The sequence below is a fragment of the Onychostoma macrolepis genome, chromosome 10 (assembly GCF_012432095.1).
Source record: "Onychostoma macrolepis isolate SWU-2019 chromosome 10, ASM1243209v1, whole genome shotgun sequence".
NCBI classification, from domain to species: Eukaryota; Metazoa; Chordata; class Actinopteri; order Cypriniformes; family Cyprinidae; genus Onychostoma; species Onychostoma macrolepis.
Genome location: NC_081164.1, coordinates 5,942,945 through 5,963,797, shown reverse-complemented (window position 1 = coordinate 5,963,797; position 20,853 = coordinate 5,942,945). Strand labels below are relative to the sequence as shown.

The window sequence follows — 20,853 nt, the reverse complement described above, 5'->3', positions numbered from 1 at the left end:
TATAAGGCAGACGATAGGACCGGGCTCTACACAGAGAGGGTCAACTACTGTTGTTCCTTGGGCAACCCAGACAGTAGGACTTGGATAACACTGGGAAGCGTGCCCTTCCATTTGGAAGAGGCACACTGCGGAGTCACCTCCTCCCAGAGGGGGTTAAGTGGCATTTAGACATGTGAAGTAACCCCGTAGGGCCCTATTGCACATGGAAGTCTCTGAGATGGCTTAGGCTGCATCATTAGAGATGGCAGAACGTGGTCTGCCAGAGGAAACACGGCTCTAATAAGCATACCGTGGAATACACATATGGGATCCCGGCAGGGTCTCTCATATGGGCACTAGCCTCACATCAGATTTCAAGAATTCATTGGCTGAAAGGCCTGGTGCCGGACACTCCGCCACGTCCGGACGCCGGATTGCTGGAGGACTCGACAGGGTTTGCCTGGTTAAGGAACTCTCTGGAGAATTAGGCGAAAGAACGCCGCAAGCCGACTCTGAGCCGGGCCTCTCAGTGCCACTACCCGTTTGAGGTGAGAACACAGGAGGAAACCGGTTCGACACGTAGGCTATAAAACCTAGCGAACGTGTTAGGAGTCGCCCAACCTGCAGCTCTATAGATGTCTGCTAGCGAGGCACCACGAGCCAGCGCCCAGGACGATGCGACACCCCTAGTGGAGTGAGCACGCAACCTGAGCGGGCAGGGCACACCTTGTGCTTCATAGGCCAAGGTGATGGCATCCACTATCCAGTGGGCCATCCTCTGCTTGGAGACAGCCTTCCCCTTCTGCTGTCCTCTGTAACAGACAAAGAGCTGTTCTGAGGTCCTGAAGCTCTGAGTTCTATCCACGTACTGTCGCAGTGCACGTACAGGACAGAGCAAAGCTAGGGCTGGGTCTGCCTCCTCCAGGGGCAGCGCTTGCAGGTTCACTACCTGGTCCCTGAAGGGAGTGGTAGGAACCTTGGGCACATAGCCGGGCCGGGGCCTCAGTGTTGCACTGGAGTCAGCCGGCCCAAACTCAAGGCACGATTCATCGATCGAAAATGCCTGCAGGTCCCCCACCCTCTTGATCGAGGCCAGCGCAGTCAGGAGTAGGGTTTTCATAGAGAAACTTCAACTCAACTGACTGCAAAGGCTCGAAGGGGCAATTGTAGGGCTCTTAGCACCAATGCCAAATCCCAAGAGGGTAGGGAGGGAGGCCTAGGAGGGTTTAACCTCCTGGCCCCCCTAAGAAACCTGACAACCAGATCGTGCTTCCCCACCGACCTCCCTCCTACGGGGTCGTGGTGAGCGGAAATAGCAGCAACATAAACCTTAAGGGTGGAGGGGGACAGCCTATGCTCCAACCCTTGTTGCAAAAAGGAAAGCACGGCTCTGATCGAACATCTCCGGGGGTCCTCACGGTGAGAGGAACACCATTCGACGAACAGGTTCCACTTCAGCGCATAGGCCCGTCTTGTGGACGGTGCTCATGCTGAAGCGATAGTGAGAGCTACCTCCTGGGGCAGATCACCTAGAACCTCCGCGTCCCGTCCAGGGACCACACATGGAGTTTCCACAAGTCTGGACGCGGGTGCCAGAGGGTGCCCCGTCTCTGAGAAAGCAGATCCTTCCTCAGAGGAATCGGCCAGGGAGGGGCTGTCGCGAGGAGCATGAGTTCCGGGAACCAGGTCCTGTTGGGCCAATATGGAGCCACTAACAAGACCTGCTCCTCGTCCTCCCTGATCTTGCACAGTGTCTGTGCTAGCAGGCTCACTGGGGGGAACGTATATTTGGCCCAGGCCCAGGGGCCAGCTGTGCGCTAGTGCATCCGTGCCGAGCGTTGCCTCGGACAGGGAATAGAACCACTGGCAGTGGGTGGTTTCTAGAGACGCAAACAGGTCTACCTGAGCAACTCCGAACCGACTCCAAATCAGCTGGACCGCCTGGGGATGGAGTCTCCACTCCCCAGGGAGTGCCGCTCGAGACAGCTCGTCGGCCACCTGATTGAACACTCCTGGGATGTGGATGGCACGAAGGGACCTCAGATGCTTCTGACTCCAGAGGAGGAGGTGGCGGGCGAGTTGCGACATGCGACGGGAGCGTAAACCGCCTTGCTGGTTGATATATGCAACGGTCGCAGTGTTGTCCGTACGGACCAGAACGTCCTTGCCCCGAAGGTGCCCTCTGAGGCGGTTCAAGGCAAGGCGTACTGCCAGCAACTCGAGGCAATTGATATGCCAACGCAGTTGGGGACCCGTCCACACCCCTGACACTGCGTGCCCGTTGTACGTGGCTCCCCAGCCGGTGGCCGAGGCATCTGTAAATACCACAGCATGCCTGGATACCTGCTCCAAGGGCACTCCTGCCCGAAGGAACGAGGGATCTGTCCACGGGCTGAAGGTTTTGCGGCAGGCCGGTGTAATCTGAACCCGGTGAGTACCGCGTTTCCACGCCCACCTCGGGACTGGCCATGGAGCCAGTGCTGAAGCGGTCTCATATGGAGCAGACCGAGCGGAACTATCGCCGCAGCTGCAGCCATATGCCCCAGGAGCCTCTGAAAGAGTTTCAGTGGGACCGCCGTCCTGCCTGATAAAGTCTTGAGGCAGTTCAGCACCGACTGAGCACGTTCCTGGGTGAGGCGTGCTGTCTGGTTGACCGAATCCAACTCCATGCCGAGAAAAGAGATCCTCTGCGTTGGCACGAGTTTGCTCTTTTCCCAGTTGACCCGAAGACCCAACTGGCTGAGGTGCCTCAGCACCAGGTCCCTGTGTGCGCACAACTGCTCTTGAGACTGTGCAAGTATGAGCCAGTCGTCGAGGTAGTTGAGGATGCGCACACCCCGTTCTCTCAAGGGAACAAGGGACGCCTCTGTGACTTTGGTGAAGACGCGAGGCGAAAGGGACAGCCCGAAGGGCAGGACCTTGTACTGATATGCCTGACCCTCGAACGCGAAACGCAGGAATGGCCTGTGTCGCGGGATAATCAAGACATGAAAGTACGCGTCCTTCAGGTCGATCGCTGCAAACCAATCTAGGGGACGGACGCACCCAAAAATGCGTTTCTGCGTCAACATCTTGAACGGCATCTTGTGAAGTGCACGGTTCAAAACTCGCAGATCCAAGATTGGTCGTAACCCACCGCCTTTCTTGGGCACAATGAAGTAAGGGCTGTAAAACCCCGACCTCATATCGGCTGGAGGGACCGGCTCTATCGCGTCCTTCTCCAGCAGGACTGCAATTTCCGCACGCAAGACAGGGGCATCGACGGCCTTGACTGAAGTGAACCGGATGCCCCCGAACTTGGGGGGACGCCGGGCGAACTGAATCGCGTAGCCGAGTCTGATGGTCCGCAGGAGCCACCGAGACGGACTGGGGAGCACTAGCCAGGCTCCGAGAGACCGTACCAGCGGGACCAACGGGGCCACCGACATACCCGCGATGGGGCAGCGAGGTGGAACACAGGGACCCGGCCTGGAGCCTGTGACGGCTTGGCCTGTGACGGCGGGGGGCGGGGTCTGGGTGTGCAATGTAACACTCACCTGATTCCTCCTCGTGAGGGAGGAAACACAGGGACCCGGCTTTACAGGGAACCGCCCTTACCTGGTTCCACGAATGGGCAGGAGGGGTGCTCTTGGGCAACCCACTGCTGCCTGCTGGCGAGAGAGGAGAAAGGAAGTGATCCTGTGATGCACGGTTCACCACTCTCCTCCTCTTGAGACCCAGAGATTGAGGAAACTGCTCTTTTATTGATGTTTTGGGTACCACACAAAAACAAAACGAAACAAAGGATTCTCCACCCGGCCCTCCTCCGGGGGAGGGAGTGGTGCGGTCACCATCTCCCGACGAGCAGTCTCCACCATCTCCGGGTCGCCCGTCTCAGGGCCTCTTGCACTTGCGCTTGCCGCCAGGTTTGGCAGGGGCCTGGACGGGCTGGGCGTCCTGCCTGCGACCGGCTCCACGACGCTGCCTGGTGGAAGGCTGCTGCGGCTGCGCGGGAGCGGGGGCAGCCGCAGGGGGGCACCCACGGCTACGAGCAGGCTAAGGGGCTGCAGCCGGAGTGGAAGCAGCAAGTTTCCTCCGGCGCATGATGTGTTTGATCGCCTCAGTCTGCTTCTGGGCTGCCGAGAACTGCTGGGCAAAGCTCTCGACAGCGTTGCCGAAAAGGCCGGTCTGCGACACGGGAGCATTCAGGAACTGTACCTTCTCCTGCTCCTTCATGTCAGCAAGACACAGCCAGAGATGGCGCTCCTGGACCACTAGCGTGGACATCGCACGACCCAGAGACTGTGCGGTCACCTTCGTCGCTCGAAGCGCGAGGTCCGTCGCAGCACGCAGCTCATGTAGAACCGCCAGGTCGTGACCACCCTTGTGCAGGTCTTTCAGGGCTTTGGCCTGGTGGACCTGCAGTAACGCCATGGCGTGAAGGGCAGAAGCCGCCTCCCCACAGGCTCTATAAGCACTGCCAGTTAGACCTGACGAATACTTACAGGCCCGCGAGGGGAGACACGGGTCACCCCGCAGAGTGGTAGCGGCTGTTGGACATAGTTGCATGGCCACAGACCGCTCCACAGAGGGGATGCCCACGTACCCCAAAGCGGCTCCACCATCGAGGGTGGTGAGGGGGGAGGAGCCGCAAGATTTGTTTCGGGCAGTGAAAGGTGCCCTCCACGATCTTGTGAGCTCCTCATGCACTTCCGGGAAGAATGGCACCGGAGGGGGGCGCTGAGAACCAGCGCGACCCCGCCGGCTCACTCGTCCAGCCTCGAAGGATCGGGACGCGGTGGAGGATTCCACACGAGCCCGACATTCTCGGCGGCCCGGGAAAGCATAGCCGTCATCTCTGGGTCTGGCTCGGACAACGCTACCACACCCAAAGGGGGCAACGCAGCCAGGTCGTCATCCCCGGAGAGAGAGGACTCGCCCTCCGATGCAGCGACCGACATCTGGTCGTCAGAGGGGGCGCCGAAGGAAACGCGTGGTGCACCCTGTCCAGCAGAGGGCCCAGCGCGCTCCTTCGGCAGCTCCACCGGCTGCGGAGTGCTTGAGGGGTGAGGAACTCCTCTTGGGGAAGCCCTCACCGTAACCCTCAGATTACCTCTGACTCCACTGGATCCAGCGCCGCCCCGGGAACGAACACTGGATCGCGGCAGAGGCAGAGGGACTCCGCCATGTTTGACATAACGGAGTCTATTGTGCAACTCCGAGATGGTCATGTCCCCACAAGAAGAACATGAACCATCCACGAAAGCTTCCTCAGCGTGCTGAATGCCCAGACACGTGAGGCAGAGTCCTGCACGGGTCCTTTTTGATAAACCCGCACCCGCCCCGCACCCGCAGTAGTTAACCGAATACCCGACCCGTTATCCGACAGCAACACTAATTTAGTTCCGGACCCGACCCGACCCGACCCGTTTGACATAAAAACCGCGACCCGAACCGCACCCGCATTAAATCTACATAAGACGGAAAAAACGCCTTTATTTTATTTTTAATGTAACAAGCAATTAACAAGTCATTCTGAGTTAATGCGTTAATGTGTTTAAAAATTAATAATAACATTTAACACACGCAGCCCAACAAGTTAACAGAGAGAGAGAAAGCAACATTATAGGCTGCATAAAAATATGTAGGACTGGCAGCAGTGTCGAGAGAGAGACTGAGAGAGAGAGCGCGCACAACATCCAACGTGTAAAAACAATATAAAACTATTGCGTATGTGACCAATCTATTTTAAACAGGTCTAAAAGGCTAGCTGTCAATCAATGTCAATACAGCTGTCGATTGGCTACAGTGCTCAGTGTTTGCAAATCCCGCTGTAGAAGCCCGGTCTTCAGACAGAGCGCGCGAACACAAGCACGGGACAATTTGAAAGAAAGGAGCTGCTTATCAGCGTGTACTGGATTAAGTCGAAATAGTCTTGGTTATAATTGTACCCGCAACCCGCCCGTGCCTGTCACCAGTCCGACCCGCACCGCACCCAACACGTCAATATTATTCCACCCGTTACGTCAATTTTTGCGGTTCACGCGTGCAGGACTCTGACGTGAGGCAGCGATCGTGACCGTCCTGAGGCGCCAGGAAACGACCACACCCAGAAACGCGCGGGTGATAAGACATCTTTAAAAAGACGCGATCACCCGTGTTACTCTTTTAGAGAAAATTTGCTCTTTATTAGTGCTGAAGCACGCAGGGGAGCTGGCCACCACACACTCCTAGTGTGACTGCCTTCACGGGAATCGATCTCTTTCTCCCGTGAGACCGCGACCACCGCTGCTGCGCTGTAACGCCTGCACTCGCTCGCTCGTCTTCTCACTCGTTCAGGAAAGGAGAGCAGCAGTAATTCACCGCCGCTCAGCTCCGAAGCGAAAGGATGAATTAATGCGGTGCACCCGCTGCCTCTTATACTCACGCTGTGATCAGCGGCAGCTGGATGCAATGATCGCATGCCAATGTCCATTGGCTCGTTTAGTTACACTCGAAGTGGATTGGTCTCTCTGGCGAGATCCCAATTCGTCAGTCATCCGACGTGACTCGGAGTGACCGACTGAAAGGGAACTGTAATAGACATTTCAGTCAATTTTACAGTGAAATACTGCTTTTGGAAGTGAAAAAGAATGTAAAATTTACAGGGAAAAAACGTAAATTGACGTTCCCAGAATTCCCTGCGTTGCATTTCAAATTTTGTTTGAATTTGATGTTTTTTCTTTGAAATAACTAGGTTTCTTCTTAGTTTTTTCTTATCAGTTATGTTTATTAGGGTTGTATGTTACATCTAATGTTGTTAAATTAATGTTTATTGCATATTTCAGTTTAACGAGTATCACCATGATGGTGTTTAGTGTTTGTGTGAATGACACTGTGCACCTTCTATATATGTTATTATTTAAAAGCTGCTTGTGATGGGCTTTGGTTCATCATGTGACTTTCTCATCACCACCTGCATTTGGTGGTTATCAGTGTATTTCAAAGGTACAAAACAGATTTCAGTATTTCAATAGGTTGTTATATTAACATTATATCAGTTAATGAAATTACGGTATTTAACTGTAAATTTAAGTTAAAACCGTAAAACCGTAAAACCTAAAACGTTGCTATCGTAAATTTTTACCCCATTTTTTTTTACAGTGCAGTGCATGAAAAACAATGTTTTTGCTTGTCGTGTCTTGATTAAACATATTTAATTTATTTTATTGTAAATACAACAACATAATGTATTCATAATGTGCCAAATGATGACTAGATTCATTTAAAATGTTTTCTTCTTTATCATCCACATCTTTGTTTACTGACCTTCTATATTGACTGTTGTTTTTATCAGTCATCTTGGTCCAAGGTTATCTCCATCATTTCCTCTTCTTCTGACCCTCATTATCCCTCCTAGGGTGTATTTAGTCTCTCTTTTCCTCCCATTTGTTCTGCCCATTCACATTCATCCCTGTGCGATGATGATTTTGGCATTTGAATCATAGGTGCAGGGAAACATTTATCACGCTGAAATGTCCATAAAATTCTTCCGGCACATTTGATTGAAGCTAATGGAGTTCAGTCGCACACACAGTGGTCGTATGGCGGGTTACCTTTGATCATAAACAGTTTTATATAGACGTTTCTCGTTAACCTAATGCCTTTCTCTCTTTGTTTTTGTTTTTTAGGGTGTTGATGGAGAGCCTTTCGAATGACAGCCGGGACAGTGGTAATCACAGGTGGAATTCTAGCTACAGTAATCTTACTGTGCATTATCGCTGTACTGTGTTACTGTAGGCTGCAGGTGAGCTCTTTTGTTTCTGTGTGCTTTTTTCTCTGTTGGAGTACTGTCATATTTGTCTTACAGGTATAATGCTGTGTTTTAGTACCTTCTCTTCCCTTAGGAAGTAGTTACATGCTCTTCTTTTTCTGTAGCTGCTGTTAGATCTCATGTTTTCTGTAAAGGAAGTGACTGCTTGTCACAAACACGAACATGTCACGTCAGAATTGAAAAGACAAGGCACATCATGTTTTTCAGATGGTTTGTTGGTTTTTGCACATTTGATTTGACACTGAAACAACTGGTTGGCACTAAAATTGACGGCCATAGTGGATGACCAAGTTGCATATTCAGACTTAATCTCATAGAGGAAAATAATAACCAAATTTATGTATTAATGAAATTCAAGCATTTTCACTCTTTGCAGTGTAATTCAGTTACAACAACAAGTATGAAATGCACTACTGGAAAAAGTAAGATTAAAAAATAAATAAATAAAATGAATACTTTTATACAGCAAGGACACAAATTGATCCGTAAAGTGACATCAAGTTTAAAAGCTATATTTAAAATAAATGCTTTCGATCTTTCCCTTCTATTCATCAAAAATGAATACACAACTGTTTTTGACATTGATAATAATCAGAAATGTTTCTTGAGCAGCAAACCATCATATTAGAATGATCTCTGAAGGATCATGTGACACTCAAGACTGGCGTAATGATGCTGATAATTCAGCTTTGATCACAGGAATAAATTACATTTTAAAATGTATTAAAATAGAAAACTGGTATTTTAAATTGTAATAATATTTCACAGTATTAATGTTTATACTGTATTTTTGATCAAATAAATGCAGTCTTGGTGAGCAGAAGACATTTCTTTGAAAAACATTTAGAAATCTTTTGAAAGTGTATTTGCTGTTCTTTTTTTAAATCATACGGAATGGAATTAAACTGTTACAAATGTCTTGGTGTTCAATTTCACATATTATAAATACAACAAAATAAACCTAAATATTCATAATTCTATGAACCCCAAAAAAATTGTAAACACTTGTAAAATGTTTAGATTTTAGATGCTGTCAATACTTTGTTATTGGAGTTTTTAATGCATTTACAAATGTACAAAAATTAATGTGCGCTAGAACCACACTTTATGTGTGAATACCTTTGAATACTAATGATTACATTGGTTTTGTGAGTATGAGAAATGGAGAAAAAACCCGAGAAGTACTAAATAAAGTGATAAAATAATGGAAGTCAGTGGGATCCAAAACAGCTTTGATGGAATTTTTAATTGAACTATCCCTTTAATGCCTTTCAGTTTTATATATAAACTAAAGGCCAGATTTACTAAACAGGGTCAATTAGCGTTACAGCACAATTCCAAAACAGCGACCGATGGATGTGGAAATTTCTGCGTGTGATTTACTGACAATGCACAAATTAAAGAACACAGACACAACATCTCATTTACATATCGACCAACGCAATATAACAAGCGCAGCGCAAATTAGCGTAGTCGCAAATAAGCAGAGCCAATGCTCATCAGGTGCGGGTGATCTACTTACGACACAGGTGCAAAATAGTTTAAGACATGCTTTTTTTGGGCGTTATAATGCCGCAAATACCAATAATTTGACGAAAGCAATGTTAGTAAATCGTGTTGCATAATTCATTTTAATACTCTCCTCCCATAAATTTTGCGTCTGAAAGGGAAACTCCTACAAGTGCATATTCAATAAGGTTAGGCGCAAAAATAACTGTCAGCGCTAATTCTTCACTGCGCATCTTTAGTAAATCCTGATAGTACTATTTTAATGGCAAAAGACAGTTTGTGCTGGCACAAGCTGTTAGTACATCTGGCCCTAAGTTACTTGGTAACACTTTATTTTAAGGACCAATTCTCACTATTAACTAGTTGCTTATTAGCACACTTTATTTGTATTTATAAAGCACATGTTAATGCCTTACTCTGCATGACCATATTTTTGATCCCTTAATCCACCCCCATACCTAAACTTAACAACTACCTTACTAACTATTAATAAGCAGCAAATTAGAAGTTTATTGAGGCAAAAGTTGTAGTTAGTTAATAGTAAGAACTGGTCCAGTGTCCAGTTATTGTATACAGTATATGTATATTTAAAATACTAAGTTGACACACCCTCTCTTTACACCCCTCTAGTACTATTGCTGTAAGAAGGAGGAGTCGGAGTCAGAGGAGGAGGAGCCTGACTTCGCCGTCACGTCTCGTATGCCGCCGGTGCATTCAAACCACAACATCCTGGCGGCCACTGTCCCAACTGCAACCACTCCCAATGGGCCTGCCCTCTTCACGCCCCCGCCGACACGAAAACTGACTCGTTCACAGACGTACTGTCCGTCCTGTACGCATTACGACCTGCCGTTTTACCTGCAGCAGCCAGAAGGCCTGCGAAATGGCGGCGAACGCATTAGCTACCGCAGCGTGCATCAACAGGATTTGGGGCTGCCCGCTCCACTGCCTGCCCCGTTGTCCACCCCGCTGCCCACCCAGCTGCCAACGCCGCTGCCCAACTACCACAAACTAAACCTCAGCCGCTCGGTCACCATGAGGGAGATGTTCACGCGAAGCTGCAGCATTAGCACTGATGTGTAGCCAGCCAGAATGATATAATGCTAAATGCTAATGGCTAACTGCAGCAACGCAGGCAACAGACTCAATTCTCACTGAAAGACATAATTCAGCATTAAGCTGTAGTGCTTGCCTGCGTAAAAACAATGTCAACAATGTCCTCTGGAAACTCCCAGAGTGCCAAGCTTTTAGGAAGACGGCCCAGTGTGTTTGTTCGTAACTGGAAAATATAAAGGCAAAAATGGGGTGAGAGCAAACATTTGGTGACCCTCTCCCTCCCTCAGCGCATCTACTTCACTCCTGAATCCCTTGTTTTGTGTTTTCGGTAATTGGAAAGAGGATTCAGAAAATAAAGCTAAAGTTTTTATGCTTTCCTTACATTTTTCTCAAAAGACACACCAATACACGGAAACGCTGACGTCTTGAATTTTTCAAAATACGGTCTGAATTGAAACTTTTCTATTGTTCATGTAGCTTGAGACATTTAGCTGAATAATAACTGATATAACCACCAACTTTGTTTTAAAAAACAACAACACATATAGTACAACTTATAAAAAGCCCTAAGTGGGGTGCAATAAAGCTGTTGGGTCAAAATGTGACAACAACATGATGTAAGTGTTTGATTATGAGGTAACATATGGGATGAGAGGCATTATTTTTTACTGAAATAATATTGAGTTACTGTGTGCGATTCTAAATATTAATAGATGTTTCACAATTTGCGAACTATTTGTTCTGTTTTGGATGTTTAAATAATTTGTTCTTCTTTATTCACATTTCTCCTATCGAAAAAGGTACAGGTTTTTGTTTCACCTGCATTAACGTCATAAAGATTTCCATTGATCTTATTTTACCAACCTGGATGTCAGATGGATATAAGGCCGTGGATTCTTGATTTCAAGGGCTACATTTGCTCTTTCTAAACGCTGCTTGTTGGACTATGAACAGAACATCTTCTGCCAGAAGGGTTTTTCTATCTCGCTCTTTCTCTCTGCTGTTCATGCTTACAGAGGCATCAGTTAGCCTATTTCCTGCGTTGTAGATGTGAAAACAAGTGGGGCGTTGCACCAACTTTCTTCTTTTTAATAATGACACAGTGATTATCAAGAATATATGTTCTGTTTCTAGCCTGTTTGACAGTGATATTCTTCTCTCGCTGGGTGTGTAGCCGCACACTACAGTCCTGCAGGTGACTTTGACTTCTGTGATCACCATGTGGTTGTGTTGTGATTTCAGATTTCTCTCCTAGCTCTTATTTCTCTCATCAGAACCCGTTTAAATCTCACGCTGTCTCTCTCATGTGCGCACATACACGTTTCAGTGCCTGTTAATACCAACTGTATTATTATTATTATTATAATTATTATTATTTCTGAATAGTTTTTGCATCACTGCTTTATCACAGTATTTTTGTTTCAGTCATAGATAAATAATATTGTTTCATGTTCTAAAGTGATGCCGAAATGGTCCTGTAATTGATAATAAAATTAAGAATACAATGTGGATAATAAATTGGTTGAAAACTTTTTGGCATGTGTTGAAATGAATACAAATTTGAAACCTACATTATTTGATATTTTCGAATCAACATTTTGGTTAATTTTCCGATTCCAAGATATGTCTAGTCTACTTGTAATATAGCACAGTATCAAAGTGAGCAGGTTCAGTATTTTAGAGAGTCTGTATCTAATGATACATTCAGAACATTGAGCACATTATATGAATAGAATAAGATTAATTGTGAATTTGAATGTCAACATTTTCCATTACATTTTTGGTTGGGAGGTTGACCTTTCCTCAACTCTTGCCTCAAAAGTTTTTCTTTGACAAATTGTATATCATGCGATAAATCACATTTTAGATGGCTGAGCAATTGAAAATCTAGGAAACATTTTGAACTCTTTTGAAACATTTTCCATCAGCATCACACTCTAAGACCTTAAGGTAAGCAACAGGAACATTAATTAACATGAATTAGCACAAACTTTATGCTACACTGAGTCCATCTTTAGCAAATCTGACATTAATTTTAGTGCCAACACTTCACAATACGGTTCAGTTTGTTAACATTAGTTTATGGATTGGATATCATGAACTAGTTTTACATCATTTATTTGTCTATAGGTTAATGCTAAAAAATTATAGTTATCGGTTTGTATTGTTCATGTTAGTTTGTACAATGTATATACTACAATGTATATAAGTATATATAATATATACTTGAACTGTTAAATGTATTAGTAAATGTAAAAATTAACATAAAGTTAACTAAACTAAAGTAGATTAAAGGAATAGTTCACCCAGTTCTGCAGTGAATGGGTGCCGTCAGAATGAGAGTCCAAACAGCTGATAAAAACATCACAATATAATCCACAAGTAATCCACACCACTCCAGTACATCAGTTAACATCTTGTGAAGTGAAAAACTGTGTGTTTGTAAGAAATAATTCCATCATTAAAGGTCCCATGGCGTGAAAATGTCACTTTATGAGGTTTTTTAACATTAATATGAGTTCCCCTAGCCTGCCTATGGTCCCCCAGTGGCTAGAAATGGCGATAGGTGTAAACCGAGCCCTGGGTATCCTGCTTCACCTTTGAGAAAATGAAAGCTCAGATGCCCAATCTGGAATCTTCCCTTTATGCCGTCATACGGGGAAAGGTTACCTCCCCTTTCTCTGCTTTGCCCACCCATGAGAAAATGAGCTACTACCGTGCGAGGCGAGCGTAATATTTTTTTTTCCTCGAGAGACATCATGGCTTGCAAACGAGCGAAGCATGGCAGTTGCTCAGTGTTTAGATGTACAAATGAACACCGAAGTAGTTTTTCAGTTCCTTCATCCGAGCCTATGGCTAGCATTAATAACTGCATAATAACTGTAACAGCATACATAAACAAAACAACTAAAGTACCGTATCCAGACACAATATTTTAAACTAATCATTCGAAGACGTCCTGCAGTAGCCGCTGAGTTGCAACTTCTTCATCCGGTGCTTCTCCATCCGGATCAGATTCTGGGTCAAACTGAAAAGCTTGAATGACTGTGTGTGTATGAGGCATTGCGATACATCCAGTGTCAACATTAGTGCATGGTAGCGCAAGATGGTTAAGGCCACACACCCACCCTCCACCTTGCCCCGCCTCTCTCGTCCTCATTAGCATTTAAAGCTACAGACACAGAAATGGCACGTCCTAAGGAAAGCTCATTGTGAGACTGGCTCGTAGTGGCTGAAATTCTGCACCAAGGCTGAATTTCGGGAAAGAGACTTCAGATACAGTACTAGGGACCACTTAGGCCTATATAAAAGCATCCAAAAAGCAGCATGTCATGGGACCTTTAAGATGTTTTAAGTTTAAACTGTCACTTTTGGTCAAAATATGAGTCCAGAATCCATAATAACTCTTCCTAGTGAAGCCCATCCCTTGTTGTCCTCACATCCAAATCCACTCACATATTTGTTCAGAACTGTTTTTGCTTGTAAACAGTGCTTGATCTGTGCAGATTTCTCTCCTGATTCAGACAAGATGACTTTTTCACTGGAGGCAGCAATATTATGAATAGAGGACTTGTATTTTAGCAACAAGCAACAGTTTGAAGTTAAAACCGTTTTAATGAATGAAATGTTTATTACAAACACGCAGCTTTTCACTTCACAAGACATTAACTGATGGACTGGAGTGGTGTGGATTATTGTGATGTTTTTATCAGCTGTTTAGACTCTCATTCTGACGGCATCCATTCACTGCAGAGGATCCATTATAGACTATATAAATCTATAACTATATAAAAATGATAGTTATCAGTTTGTATTGTCTATTGTTAACACGTGTTAGTTTGTGATGTAATGCTTAATTTCTCCAAATCTGTTCTGATGAGGAAACAAACTCATCCTGGATGGCATGAGTATATTTTCAGCAAATTTTCATTTTTTTTGTTGAACTATTCCTTTAATAAATGCTGTAAAAGTATTGGTCATTCTTAGTTCAAAATACTTGAAAATTTCCTGAAATGTATATGATATTAGAGAGAAAAAAAAATCTTTGAACATATGACAATTAAAAACAATCAACTACCCTGTGCCAGACGCTTATTGAGGCTCTTAGCAGTTTGTTAGCACATGGACAAAACAAACTATGAATTTCTATTTATTTCTGACTGTTTTCAGTTTCTCTTTATTTTATTGCTTAATATCCATACAACAGTTATTTAGGTGATGCATGTTTGCTTTCATTTTGCGGCATAGTAGTCCAGTGTAGAAACTGTGGTTGAGTATGTTTTGGATAAGCACTCTGTCAGATTGGATTGAGAGTATGTGATAACATCAATCCACTGTCTTGTGGCTTCACTGTGCTTCAGATCTGGCTGGAGCACAAAGACTTTCATATGCCAAAGTCACCGCAGCAGTATCTGTCTTGTAGGACGCAGTTTAGACAGATGTGTGTAGCTCTAAATCATGTCTAATCGAGTAAATTTGACACTCTAATCACGTTCTAGAGACAATTCAGTGATAATGGAGAGGTTAACTTTGAGAAGCTAAACCTTGCTGTGTCATAGTGAAGAGTCTGAATACTAACGCTAAAAAGAATATAATTAATAGAATATTTATATGATTATATTATTCATTTTCATGTTAGTATTCAGATTCATTAGTATTTGTTTAGATTCAAAAGATATTATAATTTTATATTTATAAATAGGCCTAATAAAATAAATATATTATATTATATTAGTAGTTAACTAGATGAGTTAAATTTGTGAACAAACTTTGAAGTTGGCTTGAGAAAGCCTAGAAGCAGTTGTAAAAGCTTGAAGTTTAGTAGATTAGATAGATGTTGATAGCATGTTGCTAGCATGATTAAGAACATTGCTAACATGATTTAACATGTTGCTAGTATATTTTTAACATGATTAACATGTTTTTAACACAACTGGCATGTTGTTAGCATGATTAACATGTTGCTAGTATATTTCTAACATGATTAACATGTTTTTAACACAACTGGCATGTTGTTAGCATGATTAACATGTTGTTAGCCTGTTTTTAGCATGATTAACATGTCGTATCGGATAGTCATTAAGCTTTGCTAGTGACAGACAGCCTAAACACTGCATAAGTCTTACTGTACAGAAGCTTTGACCCCCTCAGTGAAAGTTTATGGGACTTTTCCTAGTTTCGATCGACGGTTTGACGAAAATCATAAGTCCAATCAGTTAGAAAAGACATAGCAACCTGAATTAGACTAGTCTGAATGTCTGACCTGAGTTTGGTGGTTGTAGCTTGAAAATTCTGCCCAAATTTGGTCTCAGAAGAAGAAGTTAAAAAGTAGATCAGTAAGTTGGCTCTCTCAAACCAACATAATCACACAAACATTTGGAAAAAATTAAGGGATGTAAATACTTCATAAAGACACTGTATTATAGCCTAATTAATAACACATACATAATTAATTTTATAATAGTGTGTATGTGTTTAGATCAGTTAAAACTCAGATGTGAATTTTCAGTAAGGTGAAGGAGTTTTTTCCTGTGCTGAATTATGTAAGGCCATAATGTTTCCCAGCATGCAGCTGTGCTGGCTGGACCACTAGAGGAGTATTGATGTTTTATGACATGCCTTGAATTATCTCTCTGCGAGATGAACCTCATTCTCTCTGTCAGTGATCTCCCTCGGTCTGCTTACAGAGCGCGTGCCGGACGTGTGTTTTACAGTCACTGACACGAGGGAAGAGTGTTAGATGCGTCTCAGAGGTGGGCGGCTGTATGAATTACAGACATGATGAAATGCAAATAAACATGCAATTGTCTGTCCACATCTATAACGTTTCCATATGAGGCACTGGATTCTGCTAAGAAGAGTGCTGAAGGCAATCAAGATATATTTGTGATTGTTTCAAATTAAGTTACATTATGATTGGTATGGAGCCATGCACATGACATGCAAAAAAAAAAAATAATAATAATAATAAAAATTAGTTATTAATTTGAAGCCATGTTTTATTCATTTGTTTCCTTATTTTAGTGAAATTGTGGCCATATTTTACTAATTAATTTGGTCAACAAATTAATAAAATAAAACATGGTCACAATTTAATTAATTTTGGTTATTGAATTCATGTCATGTGTGGAGCTCAGGAAAAGTTTTTTTCAGCTGAGTAAGTGACGTTGTGAACATTGTTGGTCAGACTCAGATGCTATTGGGGGAGGGACGTTCCTATTTGAGAGCATTTGATTGGACAAAAATCTGTATAGTGCAGGATGAGTCATGAATATAATTGATCCATTTTCTCAACAGTGAAAGATGACTGTGGTATGTGGGAAAAGTGGATTTTGTCAACCTTACCCTACAGATGACCTAATTTAGCCCACAATTGTTCTTATTTCATCTTTAACATGTTTTATATTTGGGCAGTCTTTAGAAACAGTCATTAGACTAGTTTAGAGTTTTAAGGAATAGTTCACCTAAAAATAAACATTTGTTGAAAATGTACTCACCCCTTGGCTATCCAAGATGTAGATGAGTTTGTTTCTTCATAGGAACAGATTTGGAGAAATGTAGCATTGCATCACTTTCTCACCAGTGGATCCTCTGCAGTGAATGGGTGCCGTCAGAATGATAGTCCACACAGCTGATAAAAACATCACAATAATCCACACCACTCCAGTCCAACAATTAACATCTTTTGAAATAAAAAGCTTCATGTTCGTAAGAAACAAATCCATCATCAAAGCTAAAATACGAGTGCTTTATGGATAATATTGCTTTTTTCAGTGAAAAAGACTTCTAATCTGAATCAGGAGAGAAATATGCGCAGATTAAGCACCGTTTTTTTCACTGGAGGAAGCGTTATTATAGATTATGGGCTCGTTTTTTCCGATTTAAAGTTTCTTACAGTGTTTTTATCAGCTGTTTTGACTCTCATTCTGAAATATAAAACATAGGTAATCCTTATGTATTTTTAAATTGCATGTAAATGAAAACAATTAATTCTTTATTCATTAATTTAGTAAAAACAGAATGGGAATGGGACTTGTTTTATGCTTTATTTCTTGCATAAAACTATTTCAGAGGCAATACATAAATATTTATATTTACAGTAATATTGTCAAGAGGTTCTTTGATCAGCATTTCATTCTAAGATTGTTACAGAACCTTTTAAAGAAATGCAGTCATTCTCTCTGCATTAACTTGCTTTTATTTCAGACACTACCAATTAAATACCACCTCAGGGCGAGAGTGAATACAGCAAAAACAAGGCAGTAATGGAAACAAGTCAAAACAGACAGTACTATGCTGATGGATGGACATTCGTTTCATTTAAATACTTATTAAAAGAATAATAAATAAAAAAACTAAAAGTCCAGTCATCATTTATTTTACTCAACAGCATGAGATCGAGTAAATGATAATCAAATTTCATTTTGCATGATCGGTTTTAACTAGATTAACCAGCCAGTCTTCTTTATAATAAACCATTACTACCCTAGTAAAAAAGTAATATATTTAAAATACATTTATTTCATACTAAGAGTAGTTCAAATCTACGAACATATTTACTGACATATCACTCGAGACTTATATAAAAATTATTATTCAACTTTATTTGGAGTACTACTTGTGTACAATGCACATTTCTTAATATTAAACCTAAAGTATACTTAGCATGAAACAAATGTATTTCAAAAACATTTTAGTATTAAAAAAAAACGCCTTTCCTGCTGGTCTAAGCTGGTCTTGTCAGCAGGTTTTCTGCAGAAGCAAACAGATGCAATCATGCAAATAAAATGTATTATTTGTTTGGTGTGAGAAGTAAAGAGCCACCGCAGGCATGTTGTTTAAATCTGGAGGAAGAGAGGAGGATTTTTCATCCTACCCACTCACTCTCCCCCAGCTCTTTGTATAGACAGAGAATAAATAAACATGGCTCAGGAGTGCCGGCTGAATGGACTAATTTGTCCTTTTCCTTTTATTTATTTATTTAAAGCCTTCTTCCTTTGACACTGCTCATTCAACCATAGGCAGACGGCTCCTGAAATGGCCATAAGCTCACAGGATTTTGAACAGATATTACATAGATGTGTCCAGTGAACGCTGACTCAGTTTGTCTCAAACAGCCGTGAGCAAGACAAATCTGCAGCACACAGTAAAGGTAAGTATTTTGCTTAGTTGCATAGGGTTACATCAGAAACCATACATCATACGAATTACATCATAAATTAGTGTTGGGAATTTATATATATATATATATATATATATATATATATATATATATATAAAACACTCCATATTTTGTTTAATTGTTTTCTTTGAATAAATTAATAAAGATTTATGAAAACACTTTGTAAATAATTATTTTAAGCATCTCAATGAGCAAATCTCACAAAAACAAGTCCTACATTTATACCCAAATTCAAAAGGGAAAAATATGAATAAAATATTTTTATAATTTATTATAAATTATAAATTATAAATAATATTTATTATTAATTAATAAAATTCTATTATATATTTTATAGTATTAATATATTAATAATGTATTAATAAAATTATAATTAAGATTGATTATATATAAATTAGTGCTGTCAACGATTAATCGCATCCAAAATAAAGTTTTTGTTTACAGAATAAATGTGTGTGTACTGTGTATATTTATTATGTATATATAAATACAAACACATGCATGTATATATTTAAGAAAAATATGTTATGTTTATATATTAAATATATTTATATATAATATAAAATATAATAATATAAATATATAAATGTATATACATGTAAATATTTTCAAAATATATACGGAAAACATACACACATATATTATGTAAACAAAACTTTTATTTTGGATGTGATTAATCGCGATTAATCGTGTGACAGCACTAATATATAATAATATATATATATATATATATACTTTATTTTTTATATAATTAATAGAATTGCTTTCATTTGTACCCTTGTTTTAAATTGAAATTAGGCAGTAATTAAGTAATTTCTTATTAACCCAAACATTTTAGTTTATGTGAGACTCACCTCAGTAGTGTGAAGTGATAAGGATTCACAGAGAAAGCCAAAATAACAGAATTAACCATGAACTAAACACTTTTGTCTCCTTACTGTCAGATAGGTCTCCATATCATCATTATAAACTGAAAGACTTGAATAATTTCTTCTTCCATCATCTATGTGATGAGTGACAATCTAAATATCTCACAGCGTTAGGCCCTCTATGTCATAAACGCATCCCTTCAGACATGCACTAGCCACTGATAAAGTGTGTGATGTACTAGTTTTTCACACACTCCCCTCTCGCTGTGCAGCAGAAACTCTGAAACACTGATCAATTTTAACAGCTTCCACGATAACTACATCTAAACATCAGGGGAGCTCTGGAGCACAAAGTAGATTTCCACCTCCTCGTTCCTCCCTCTAAAACTCAAGTCTTCTCACAGAAGCGTGTAATATCTCACTACACACACTTCAGATGTGTGTTACAGCATTACATCAGGTCAAGAAGTGTTCTGAAGACACTCAAAACACCTAGCAACCACATAGCAACACCTATCTCTTGTAGTTCTTTGTCTAAAGGTTACATTCTGCATTCCCTTCATCCATACTAAGATGCTGTCCTTCCACATTATACAGTTTGTTAATCAAATTAAAGGACATTTAATTGTGTGCAGTGATTTAGAAAGAGTAGGTGTCAATCTGATGAGGGCCGTGGAGGTCATGTCAGTATCGGTATTCAAACACTGTTCAGTCAGTGGACCACGCTTTTACCTCTGCATACTTATATAGAGGTGTTTTCTTTAGAAGAAGGTCTGAAAAACGTTTGGTGCGTTGATGAGACATTTTTGACCATTTACAGTAACTATCTCTAAACATCCCACGATCAATTCCCATTACTTTACTCATCAGTGAGACTGCATGATTATACATTTTTGGTTCTAGTAAGCAGTGTTTAACTGGATCTATGTTCTTTATGAACGTTGTTTTTATGGTTTAATCTCTAATCTCTAACTTCCTACTGGTAAATTTTAAATACTTATCTTCACCTAATGTACCTAACGTACGCATGTTATGGTTTTGCATACATTGTGAAATGCCGCCATCTAACGACAAAATATGAAACAGCTTTATGACTGCATTACTCATTTATCCTATGTATAATGTGTTTATTGATTTGCTATATAATAAAACTATTTAGTTATTTTTCAAATTTTAACATTTACAGTTTAATGTATATTACTGCGCGTATATGAAAGCTCGCAAAAACCGTAAGAATTTTAGTCGTATTGTCATTTATTTGAATATTTTTGTGAAGGCACTCTATAACAATGAATCAAATTAGAGACCAACATTATTTAGTATAACGTAAATACAACTGGAAAAATTAGTGTAAAATAGTTTCTGGCTCTTATTTACAGAAATAACATCTGTTTCCACACTTTTTTAAAAATATATCTAATAGCGTGCACCGGAAGTGTTTTCAATGGACCAATCAAAATACCTCA

General features: G+C 41.7%; 1 protein-coding gene across 4 annotated transcripts in view; it reads left to right on the top strand.

Annotated features, from left to right (window-relative positions):
• Positions 1-12,376, top strand: part of fam163ba (family with sequence similarity 163 member B, genome duplicate a) — a 36,474-nt gene extending 24,098 nt beyond the window's left edge. For all 4 annotated transcript variants that reach the window (XM_058788303.1, XM_058788302.1, XM_058788305.1 and 1 more), the window contains exons 2-3: positions 7,629-7,744; positions 9,911-12,376. In XM_058788303.1, coding sequence (XP_058644286.1) covers positions 7,652-7,744; positions 9,911-10,363 — 546 coding nt within the window. In that variant the 5' untranslated portion in view covers positions 7,629-7,651 and the 3' untranslated portion in view covers positions 10,364-12,376. The remainder of the gene's footprint in view (positions 1-7,628; positions 7,745-9,910) is intronic.
• The last annotated feature ends 8,477 nt before the right edge of the window (positions 12,377-20,853 follow it).